This window comes from Martes martes, assembly GCF_963455335.1.
Source record: "Martes martes genome assembly, chromosome: 2".
NCBI lineage: Eukaryota > Metazoa > Chordata > Mammalia > Carnivora > Mustelidae > Martes > Martes martes.
This window is the reverse complement of record NC_137889.1, coordinates 96444356-96456779: the sequence shown is the minus strand read 5'-3', so window position 1 is coordinate 96456779 and position 12424 is coordinate 96444356. Positions and strand designations below refer to the sequence as shown.

At 40.5% G+C, this 12424-nt stretch overlaps 1 protein-coding gene across 3 annotated transcripts in view; it reads right to left on the bottom strand.

Moving 5' to 3' along the window:
- Positions 1 to 12424, bottom strand: part of BMPR1B (bone morphogenetic protein receptor type 1B) — a gene marked incomplete at both ends in the record, with an annotated part of 105805 nt that overhangs the window by 1664 nt on the left and 91717 nt on the right. For all 3 annotated transcript variants that reach the window (XM_080797313.1, XM_080797315.1, XM_080797314.1), the window contains 2 exons: positions 3 to 133; positions 3817 to 3992. In XM_080797313.1, the coding sequence (XP_080653439.1) occupies positions 3 to 133; positions 3817 to 3992 (307 nt within the window). The remainder of the gene's footprint in view (positions 1 to 2; positions 134 to 3816; positions 3993 to 12424) is intronic.

Here is a 12424-nt window from a genome sequence, read left to right as displayed (position 1 = left end):
ACCTCATCACTGCTCCACCGGTTGGGGAATGAGGGACGGAGCTTTTTGATGCAAACAATCTCTCGCATGTCCTCGTAAGAAGGGTCGCTGGGCACGAGATCATGATACGGAAGCTGGTATTCTTCCACTATACCTAGAATATGGGTTGTTTTTAAATTATTGCTACTATTAATATCTTCTGGGAGGTGGAAATGAAAGTCTAACATACAGACTGTTCTCAAAGCAAGGTCCTATCAGTACTCAAAACACGTTCAGGCTCAAGAAACTGCAAAGTAAGTCTTGAAAAAAAAAATGTGCCCAAATGACACTTAATCTAATTAAAAATATAAATAGAAAACCTAATGAAACATATTATTATAGGTTTTCAAGTGTTTTTTTTTAAATTTCCCAAAGCTAAGTAAAACAAGCATCTCAAATTTATTTCCAATTTTTTAAAGGGTCTTATATGCCAAATTAAAAAAAAATCTACATTAAATCTCAATGCGAATTTGGCAGACACATCCCAAACTCATACTGCATAATATGTGACTGTTTCTATTACTGCAATATGAGATTATGAATCTCATGATACATTTGGCAGTGTATCCTACTTGAACAAAATGTGAGATTTACATTTTCTTTCTGCTTAATCATAAGAATGCATTTTTCCAGATTTAAAATTTTAAAAATTATACACACCTAAAAATATTAACCATGATTTTTTTTAGGTGCAAGGACTGTCAGATTTTTATTATTTTCTTCTTTAAATTTTCTGTATTTCACCAAACTTTCTACAAAAAAAAAAATCACTATCAGAAAAAATCAGTATTGTTGAAAGAAGGGTTAAGGAATTCAAGTCTGTGTCATCTTAGGAAAGTGGCCCTTATTGTGACAAATTCCGTCTCATTTTTCCTAGTATCTAGTTTCTACCTTATTCCTTGTGTCCTTTAGAAAAGTAGGCTACTTTTATCTTCTTTTCAATCCTATCTGATTAACTCCTCACAATAATTATAAGCAGCCTCTGTCCTTAAAGGATGTTACTCTGAACAATGTATCTGGAGCACCTTCCCTCCCTATCCTAAATCATCTATTATAGAAATGTCATTGCTTTTTATTGGAACAAGATGATACTATCAAGCTGGCAGATTTTATCCAACTCATCATTAAACTCGCTGGGGTGTACTCGGACAAAATCTGGAGTATTATGCCCTTTCCTGCAAACTCAAACCCATACATAAAGGACCAGAAGGTTCAAAAGCTTCCTCAGACCATTCCCACTCACCATTTATTCTGTCCCTCACTGAGACCACACAGCATGATTATACGTATCTATGTTCATCGTTCCTTCTCTTGTGTTTCAATTCTACAGGAAATACTAAAAGCACGAGGCCTAACGAATGGGGGAGGCTCACTTCCCTTGAGTTCTTCCTCCCTTTCTAATTCTCAGGACAGTGGTTCTGGAAAACTCTTGAGGGCAAAGACCATCTATCTGACTCCTCTCATGTTTCCCTCAGTGCCTAGCTCTGGTGCCAGTGCCCGGCTGGACTGATATACCACAGTGGGGTAAGTGTACATACCACCACAGACACAGCGAACCACACGAATTTATGAATTAATCGAAGTCTGTCTTTGAACTACAGGCCTTACTTCTTTCTCCTTATTATGCAATTATCAAAATTTCCACATGGGCTGCCACTTAAGGGTGTCTGAAACCTCAAGAATTCTCTTTTTCTTCCCAAGTTTAGAAGACCTACATCCAAAATCTACTTCATCCAAAAGTACCTAGACTAGAAAGACAAGCCCATAACTTCCAACATCTTCATAAAGGAATGTGTTAGAGAATAGAATTCTGTGTGTTTTACCTTTCTGGAAAGAGGAGACAAACCTGATTGTTAGGAGCCTACCAGGCAAATATGGTCTATACCATGTATCAGCAAGTATGCTGTATAATTTATCTTACTAAATTCTTAGACACATGTTTATGAGATAGCATTATTATCCATATTATCCAGGTGAGAAAACTTGCTTTTGAGGGATTTACTAATTGTCCAAGGCCACACAGCTGGTACGAGGCCGAGCTGAGAATCGAACAGCTGTGACAAACACGAACCAATCTCATAAAGAGATAAGGCAACACCTTAGTGCCTCTCAAATCTCCACAGGCAAAGGCAGACCCAGTAAAGCAGTCAAAATCCTAACGTTTTTTCTAAGGCTGGCTTGTTTTTAAGCGAAGGATCGTTTCTTCTGTATTCTGACTCAGAGGCTTCCAGATACAGGTTTCTTGTGGCCCGGTTTGTTTTAGATGTTCAGGAAAGTGTAATGAGAAAGTAATCTTGTACTCTACTACTCCTTCAGCTTCTATAAACCAATCCTGAGTGTAAGTATGTTATTCCAAAATAGGCTCATCTACTCTTTATAAAACATGAGGCAAGGCATAGACAATTAGTTAACTTATATTTTCGTTAGCTCTTTCCTTCTTCAGAGAAGACGGGAGATTTACTCACTATCTGGTCAGGAAACATTTCCCATGTTAACTTTCATTTTGGAGTTCTCTCACTTGAGAGGAAATGCGTTCTATTTTAAATTAAGCTCAGAATAGGCTCAGAGCTCCCCAAGTGATTAGAAGGCATTGTGTCACTGCAACACGGTCTGTCTCCCAAAGTATGAATGCCTGGTGATTAACCGTCTCTCTTCGCTATTTAACTTTGAATCTATTTTTTTTTTTTTTAGATTTTATTTATTTATTTGACAGAGACACAGCGAAAGAGGGAACACAAGCAGGGGGCCTGGGAGAGAGAGAAGCAGGTTCCCCGCAGAGCAGGGAGCCTGATGCAGGGCTCAATCCCAGAACCCTGGGATCATGACCTGAACCGAAGGCAGGCACTTAACTGACTGAGCCACCCAGGCGGCCCCAAATATGAATCTAAATATAAGTTAAGCCTCTACCAACCAAAAGCAAAATATTAAGTAAGAGCTGAGATATACTGAATGCTATTTATGTACCAGGCAGTTTTAATTCTTTTTAATTCACTTCCTTCTTGAGATGAAAGAACGGGAACAAAGCTGAGTCACTTGTCAGAGGTTCATGGTGGCAGGTCCAAGAGTGAATTCCAGTACCACTTAAGTGTTCACTAGACTTTCAGAACCTCGGGCAAGCTCAAGGTCTCACAAAAGTGAGTTTAAACTGGCCATGAGAGGCAGCAGCAACAGTAGCATGGTTTCTAACCAAGCCCGGCCGTGAGTATGACCGTCAACAGGATACTTGTCACTGAAGAGCCTAAGATTCAGCTTCTCACCTAAAAAGTGCTGGAATCTATTTAAAGGCAGACGACGCAGCAGTAAACTAAATACAGCAAACAATAATAATGCCTCTGAATATTTAATAATATCCTCTGATATCATCTTACCAAGGAATCCTTGTTTGCAGAAAAATTATCATGACCAGTAGTAACATTCTCATGCTTTAATTTCCTTTTGATAAAAACTGATGTTTTCAAATTGCTTTATGAAGAAGAACTGTAGAAAGTCAAGTGGGGGGAGGGGTAAAGAAGGGGTATCTCACCCCACATCTCTGTCTCTACCTTCATCTACAGAGAGGAAGCCATAGGGGATGGGGCACTAGAGCTGGGAATGGGCCCCAGCAGGTTGGTGAGAAGCAGGAAAGGGGGGGTCAAATGGAATTCTAAGAGGTTAAGTATCATTTCCTGGGAGGATTGTGACTTCACTGACAGAAATAAGGTGGAAATAAAAATCAGATTTGGGGACAATATGATAACTCTGATTTCCGATCAGAAAGCAAGGATCTCTAGCAGGTGCAATGGCATCACTGTTACTTACCTCCCGATACACATCTCCTAGCAACCTCCCAAAGGATGAGTCCAAAACTGTACATGTCGGCCATAATGTAAGACTGAAAGTGATTTCTATTTAAGCTCTCATCCAACACTTCGGGAGGCATGTAGCGTTTGGTGCCAACTCGCGTGTTGGGTGGGATGTCAACTTCATTCGTATCACTGAGGAAAAAGTAAAGCAAAGCACTATCAGCGCTGAAAAGGACCAACACATGACAAATCAAAGTGATTCCTGAACCAGGCTTTCAGGCAAAGGTGAAGGGATATCTTTTCGGGGAATAACATTTCCCTGAAAAATATTTCTTGCCGAGAGTTGTATTAGATATTCACAGGTAAAAATCCAGTGAAGAGGGCAATCAAAGGGAAGCTGCAACATACAAGTTTGCATTGACATCAAGTATAAACTTGAAATAATTGCTAAGTATCTAGTAAATGTCTACATAGTATCGTCTTCCCCTTCCTATTTTCATAGCATGGCTCTTCAAACTGGCATAAGTACATGCCAAAGTGGTTTGTTTGAGACAGTGTTTTTTAAACCAAGTGTTGCAAGGTTTTTAGAGGTACAAACATCTAAAGGGGGAAGAGAGCCAACAAAGACCTGAACCTGTTTTACTCTGGTAAGCAGGACCCATGACAAAGCTTTCTATGGTCACCATTATTTCGTCAACCAGATAACATGTATTTTTTAATAAGAGGAGGAAAGGAATAACTGAATATAAAACCAGCAGCTCCATCAAAGTTTCAGAACACGACCCACTTCTTATCATTTCCCCCATCCCTGGGGATGGGTGGACCCCGATCTGCAGGATGGCCCTGGGGACCACCAACTCAACCCAGTGGAGCAGGAGCTAGAGCTCTGCAGGAGATGACTCAAGCGGGGCACTAGGGTCTCTCCATCAGCTGATGATTAAACAAGATGAGATGTGTAATCTCGCAGCCAGGACAGTGTGAAGCCCATATCAGAGGTGTCACTGACACGACATCAGTAGAAACCAGTGGAACTAAGAAGAGCAATAAACCCCAGTTTTGAGGTAGAAGCTATCAGACAGAAAAGGGACAAAAAGTTGGGACGCCTGGGTGGCTCTGTTGGTTAAGCATCTGCCTTTGGCTCAGATCATGATCTCAGGGTCCTGGGATGGAGCCCCGCATCAGGCTCCCTGCTTGGTGTGGAGGCTTCTCCCTCTCCCTCTGTGATCTCTCTCTCTCTCTTTCTCTCTGTCAAATAAATTTAAAAAAATCTTAAAAAAAAAAAAAGAAAAAAGAAAGAAAGAAAGAAAAAGGGACCAAAAAGTTATTATCAACCAAAGGTTGTGGGCAATTGTGGATAAACTTTGTTATCTCCTGATTCTTGAGAATTTTCTTCTTCTTTTCATCACACTCCACTGACTCTCATGCATTTACATGGTTTTTGTTTGTTTGTTTTTACTCAACGAAGAAATTACATATAGCAAATATCACAGTTATCAGGCTGTGCCACAGGCGATACCAAACTTTCCTAAACACTAGTGGCTTTTGGAAAGAATCTCTGGGTTTGATCTTATTGCCTCGATTTCTAGTTTCTGAAGCATAAAATACATATGTCACTTTGGAAAATTTAAAGGATGGCAGATGTCTCTCTGCAGATCTCCAAACTGTTAACATTTACTAAAATGTAGAAAGCTTCATTCTTAGAACAATTTTAAATTCATATCCAGCTAAAATCTTCAATCTAAAGCCATTACAACAGACGGGCCCCCAGTATTCTTATTAGGCTCCTCGGGATCTTCCAGGAGCAACTACTCTGAAGAAGCCTGTTTTGTTTGTTTGGTTGGTTGTTTTGTTTTTTAAATAAAACTTAAAGTGTAAGTTTTTTTAAAAGGAAAATAAATAAAAAAGCCTTAATCTATAAATGTAGATCTTAATGTTCTGGGCTCTAAAAGGCTCATTTTCTAGAAAAATGTGAATTCCTAGTATTTACCAGTACAATATAACAGAAAAATGTCATTTGTGTACCTAAATAGTAAATGATAAGGAAAGAAAATGAGCCAAGAAATAACTTCATGATAAAAGGGAAAATATCCGATTTAAAAGATGCCACGAAAATTCCATCTTTAATTATACTGACATCTCTTCTGTGAGCACATAGTAGGCATCTCATTCATGTGTCATAATTTGTAACTGAATCATTAGAGGAAGACAGCAGGGGGTATGGGTACAGAATTCTGGGTTCCATGCCGAGGAACAAACATGGGGTCTTGCAGATGGAAAGAAACTGGTAAAGGGCCTAAATTATATTCCAGAACATAGACTGGGAAAGGAAACCATGAATAGTCTTAGTATGTGCCCTATAAGGGTGTATTTAGGCCAAAGATACACTCTGACCACAGTTGATAAAGATTTTAGGTGATTCCTTCCCATTCTTACTCTTAGATCCTTTGGGCTTTATTTGGATTTGGAAGGTCAGGAAGGGCTAACAGAATGTGTGACATGGAAACATCTATTGGAAACAGAACGGTAATTGTTATCTATGATAGAATAAGAGCTGTGACGGCCAGACTAGACAGAGTTCATCCCTAAACTCTCATTCCTTCAAACACTGAACAAACACACAATCAAGGATTTTGCTGGTCCGTCAGATTCCCAAAAAACAGTTTCCTATACAGGCCATGAAGCTTGGCACTACTGTCTCTCCTCTACCTTCTTCTCCCCACCCTTCGTGTCGCCCTAGTAGTATATGAATAAATATCCGTCTTCCCACATAAAAGTGTAAACTCCTTGAAGCCTGAATATCTGGTGTAATCATCTGTTACAGCCCTAAAGGGTATCGTCTCAATCCATCTCCATGTATAATTGCTTGCACATAGTAGGTAAATAATATATTCTCAGTGAAAGAAAGAAAAGGTTTGTTTGCAGTAAACTTTGCAATGAATACTTGGAAAAGAAATATAAAAATCTCTTTTGTAGGTAGACCATAAAATGAGACATTACCAATAGGTAAAATGATAAACAGAATTTTGTTAAGTCAATTTTGTAAAAGATTACTGTGAACCTAATGGCAAATGCCTTTAGCACTATATTTAAATGACAAACATGTTAATTATAAGTAATTCATTTCTGATGTTATTGAGGGTCAGAGCCTCCAAGACGTACAGCTCCATCCCTCCTTCTCTCAGGAGTGTTTCTATACTGGAAAGTAATTAAACTGCATTTCTCTCTCAGGTTCTCAGTAACATTATCTTACCTGTTCCCAAATTAGGGCAGAGAAAAACATGTTAAGCTTGTTAATCTTCAAGAGCAAAAATAGAAGCCAGAGATATTAAATGCTGGGGCACCAAGAACAAAGGGACAAAAAGAGGCTGTAAGAGTCTGATGGTACAGGGCACATAAGAAGAGGGTATAAAGTCACTAAAGGAAAGGAGCAAGGGGGAAGAAGAAAGCAGGAAAGGACAGGGTGCCTTCAGCTTTTCCTTGCTTTCTTGTCCAGGAAAGGGCCAGAGGAGTGAGAAACAAGGTTCCTTAGGAAAGACAGATATTGCACAAGGAGGGCAGAGTCAGAGAAATGAACTCCAAGTGCACAAATAACCCTTGGTGCTGGGGAGGCTACACATCCATGTGGTCAAATCACAGAATCACACAGAGCAAAAGTGAGTATCAACCTCAGGATACTGGCTACTTCTGGGACTGATAAAGGGGAATAAAATAGAGAGAATGCAAAGGGCTATTTTCAACACAAAGAAGACCAGATAAAAATAAGGCAAATTGTTGACTTTGTCCACATTATAATTGTTATATGAGTGCCTTACTATTTGTTATACTTTTATGTACATATATTTCATTTAGGATATTATAAATAAGAACTCAGTAGGATCAGGAATAAGAAAAACGTACATTTCAAGAGTTAAGGGATAGATAGGTTGGTGGTATAAGGCTCTGAAGAGCAAAAGACATCTAAAGAAAGTGGAGAAAAGTACAGAGAAGATGCGTTTCTACCAAGGAGAACTGAAAATAGTCCATCAAAAACATGGGTACGACGTTCACCACGGAAGAAACATGATCCCTCTCCTCCCTTCCCTTGGAGAAGGGTTGGAAATATATGTGCAAAGGGCTAAAGACAGAAAAACTGAGTTTAGAGTACCATGGGGGTAGGTATTTTTGTCCACATATACTTTTATAATTAACACTTCCATTAAATCCCCCATGGCTTTTATCCCTGTTAATGTGAGCAGCAGTATAATAAAGATTTCCATAGAACTGGAAAAACATAAAAATATAATCTGAACAAAATAAACTAAATTAAGTGATGTCAGGCACACTCCTCATCAGGAAAAAAAAATGATTTAGAATCTTACATTAGTGGGTGTTTTTCTTTATGAACTTTAGAGACAATGGTCTGGGGCAGGATTAAATAAAAAATAAAAATACTTATAATTTTCTGAGTAAAAAAACAGTAATTTGGAAGAATCAGAGAATAAGGCAAAACAATTAAGGAGAAAACAGGTTCTCCCTTCTGGCTTAGGGTCATGACAAGATGTTAAGCTCCTGTAGAAAACAAAAATCTGAAAAATGTTCCAGTAGCATGAATTTTATGGCTAACCATACCCGAGTAAAACTCTCTCCAACCTTGCATTGATGGTATTTGCGGAAGTGAAACACCAGCAACTACACCACATGGAAAAGGCACGACAGAGACCGAAGGTGGAAGGAGAGGAACACGACTCCTTAGAATCCCCAGATGCTGTGAATGACACGGAGTTCCCTACTGGAGTAGGCAGGATTAAGGGTGATAGAGGGTAATTTTATTTGAATCTCAAAATGCAGGGTGCCCTCAGCTAGGATTCCATAAAGAGGTATGAAAACAAACTTCGTATTTCTGACCAAAGTCCCTTGGCTGATGAAGAAAATGCCAGCATGGTGACGTGGGAAGTCAACAGCCATGAACAAAGGGTCTTCAAGTATACACACACCACACATGTCAGTGGCTCTTCTCCTCCCTTGGGGACACAAAGTGAGTGAGAGTTCTCAAGGCAAGTGCTCTAGGCAGGGGGAGGGTGGCAAGGAAGACAGATAGCGTGAGACAGTAACAGCCAGAAAAGAGAAGAAGAGAAGGAAATTAAATGATACAAAACTAAGACTTTCCTCCTCTGAAGGTGATAAGGCAGGCTTAAAAAGTAGGGGACAGTGGAAGCGATGGGACCTGCTGGGAGACTGCTGTTGTCACTGACATGGGTTAGAATTTGGGCACATGGTTATCATTTTAATTGGTTTTATTGTCTATAGACAGTGCAACTCCCTACCTACCGCATACACTCAGGTGGGCTTCCGGCAGTGTCCGCCTGGGTCTGGCCCTGGTGCCCAGAGTGACACACATGCCTCGCAGGTGTTAAAGTAAACAACAGAGGGAACCGCAGAGCTCCTATGAATCTAGAAAGGCTGAAAGTAGAGCTTCCAACCAGGAGCCTGTGAGGCCTGGAGAAAGAACATGGGCAAAAAGCACGAGATTGGGGAACAAGGCGTGCCTCGTGCTCTCAGCCATGATGCACCAGAGGAAAGGCAGGCAAAAGTTCTTTATTTTGGTGGTAGAATATAATAAAGTGGATTTTTTAAAATAGAGTCTTTTTGCCTTAAGTTTATTTTGAGTTAAAATTTTCATGTCAGTTAAACTTCCTAAGTATAAATGCATAGCAGGAATTCTTGCAAGAAGGATTATGTAAAGGAGAAAGCCACTGGTTCAGCACAGCGCACTTTCCCACTGGACCATCAGCTGCAGGGCGAGTTGCATGAAAGTCACACGCAGAGCCCACCGTGGCCATGAGTGACCTGCTGGGGAATCGAGGTGTTAGCTCCCACGAGGCAGCTCTACCTCGTTGAGCCTTGGCACACATATGGGTGGTCTTCTGCTGGGTGTTGCTGGTTGTCTAAAATGGAGAGAAAAAAGGGGGAGAGAGGGAGAAGGAAGGTAAAAAGGTAATAGAGAAAGAAGAGAAGCAAACATCGTACACCTTTAATAAGCTACAAAGCTTTTTAAAAAATAAGAACTGAGCTTTAAAGAACAATGAAAGAAGGGCAGGGGACAGAAGACGGGTGAGGGCGCCACTGGTTGGTTCCAGGCTTGAAACTGAGCTCTGAAATTAACTCCCTGTGAAATACACCAGAGACTACAGAACCTTCTCCTAAGCAGACTGAGCAACCATGAGAGACTGTCTGTCATGAGCCTCCAGAAGAAGGGGCTGCACGCACCCGCTGGTGTTTCTTGGAGCATCTGGGAAGTGGCTGTGTTGCTGACCGGCTGCCCTCCACTCTGCCCAGTCAGATGTTAACCAGTGAGCAGAGTTTTCTGCTGCACTTTCGAAAGGACTCAATGCTTCAGTGATTTCTGCGAAACAGAACTCCCGAACTAAAGACCCTTCAAAAGAAAGTGCATAGGGCTGCAGAAATCTTGACTGAACGTGCTGACCCAGCTGCTAATTCGTTTAGTCCTTGGCCTCTGGAGAGTCCTTAGGCGTGTCACTTTTTGAAAATGCCACTAGGTACGCAAAGGGGAAGCATGGCTAGTAGTCAGGACCTGAGAAAGACACTGGAGAAATGCTCTGCCCTCTGGGCTGCGCCACCCCACCTCCTCAGCTATTGGACAACCTGACAATCATCAGCTGCGAGATCTGTGTCGCAGATCAGTCTTTGCTGTAGTTTTTCTATTTAAAAATTAATACCGGAGAAGCCCTAAACCAGGATTTACGTTCCTCATAAGAAAATATGATTCTGACACTGGAGAACCAGTGGAGCTGCTTGATCCTCCAAAGTAAAAAGATCTCTGAGTTCCTTTAAGGGATTTCACGGGTCACTGTTTTCTCCTCCCCAGAGAGATCTGGGGTTAGGATGATGTCTGCTACAGCATCACCTGGACTCAATCTCGGTTGGGCAGGAAATACATCACCACTTACATCATTTTTGAGAGAGTGCATGAAAAAAATGCATACGGGATTAAAAAAAATTACATAAGCAGGAAACTTCTAAAGTATAGTCTGCTCTCCCTGTGGCTCACAACTTCCCTGGAAACCTCCCAGAAATTACTTAAAAGCCTGAGAGAACACTTACCATGTAAAGACCATGGTAAAGATTCAATTCTCACAGGAAGTTCACTTATGAAGTCCGAGAACTCCATACTGGGTTAGTTTTGACCCCACCTGTAATCAGATCTCTAACTATCTCTGTGTGTGCAGTGCCCTCAAACAGGAAAATCAGGAAAAGAATGAAAACCAAAGAAACATAAAAGGCAAGGTTTAAAAGCGAGGCTCAAACATCGAGAAGAGCAGAGTTCCTTTGAAACACAGAAAATAAAATGTGAAAAGGGCCTCTGAACTTATCAAAGGCAACCTCCATTTAACGGAAGGAAACTGAGGCCCAGAACAGTAAGTGGCCCCAGAGCTACTCTCTAGCCATATGAGGTCTGTGCCTCCAACAGCCACAGTTACCCATCCGAGACAGTATCCTTAAGCTTTCCTCTCTTGATGAATGGTCAATATGTGCCAAACATATCTCTGAATTATCCCTTAAAAAATTCCCCTCCACTTCCTAGAATCAGGGTTTGCATGAAATTTGAGAGGTCATTACATTCATTCTCCTTACATTCAGCAGAGCTGAGTTTCAGAAATATAACACTCGCTTCCTTGTTTGTTTTAAGGTCTATAGAGAAGGAAAGTTCTCATTTACTTTGATATTGCCAAGATGTATCGATTCAAAACAATGTGGAAATACCTATTACGGATAATTCAATATGTCACGTCAAATGGGAAATACATTAATTAATCTGGCCTGGACCTCACTCTCAAAATGTCCAAGGACGAGTAGACAAGAGGAGGCTTGCACAAAATACTTACAGTATCAGGCAGACAAGGGCCAGGAAATTACTGCAGAAGTAGAGAAGATGATGTCATTATTCCTAGCTGGGGATGGGTAAAGGGACCTAAAAGCAGCTTTGAGACTGGATTAGGGTACAGGGAGAAGCAAGGGAATTCCAAACTATAGACTGTTCAATCAAATGCAAGGCAGTAGCAAACAAGGAATTCATATGGAGAAACACAAATACTTCAGTTTTGCAAAAGAAGGCATGTAAGTTGGAGGGTTTACAAGATATAAAACTAGGAAGGTAGGTTTAATCCAGAGTGCATAGAACCTCTGGAGCTAAGAAAAGATGCTTTTTCTTTCTTCATCCTGTAGTTCACGAGGAATCATTTATCTGTCCATTATACATAATTTTGAAGCAATGTCTAAGTAATGGGCACCAAGGAAAGGCACTAGGGATGTAAATTTGAGAAAAAAACATGGTATCCACCTTCATGGAACCTAGTCTTCATTGGGAATGACAGAGACGTAGGCAATGATTACTGGACAAGAGAGTGAGAAAGGTCATGACAGTGTGCCCAGGGTCACAGGGGAAGGCAGAAGGCCAACTAAAATTCAGACTTGGAAGGGATCAATAGGAGGTATCCCAAAGGAAGAAAGTGTGAAGATAAATAGTAGTTTACCTAAACAGAAGAGGAAATGCTGGGTATTCAAGTAAAGTTAAAAGCATGTTAAACACACTTCAAGGTGTGTTTAGACTATAAACTATATTTGAA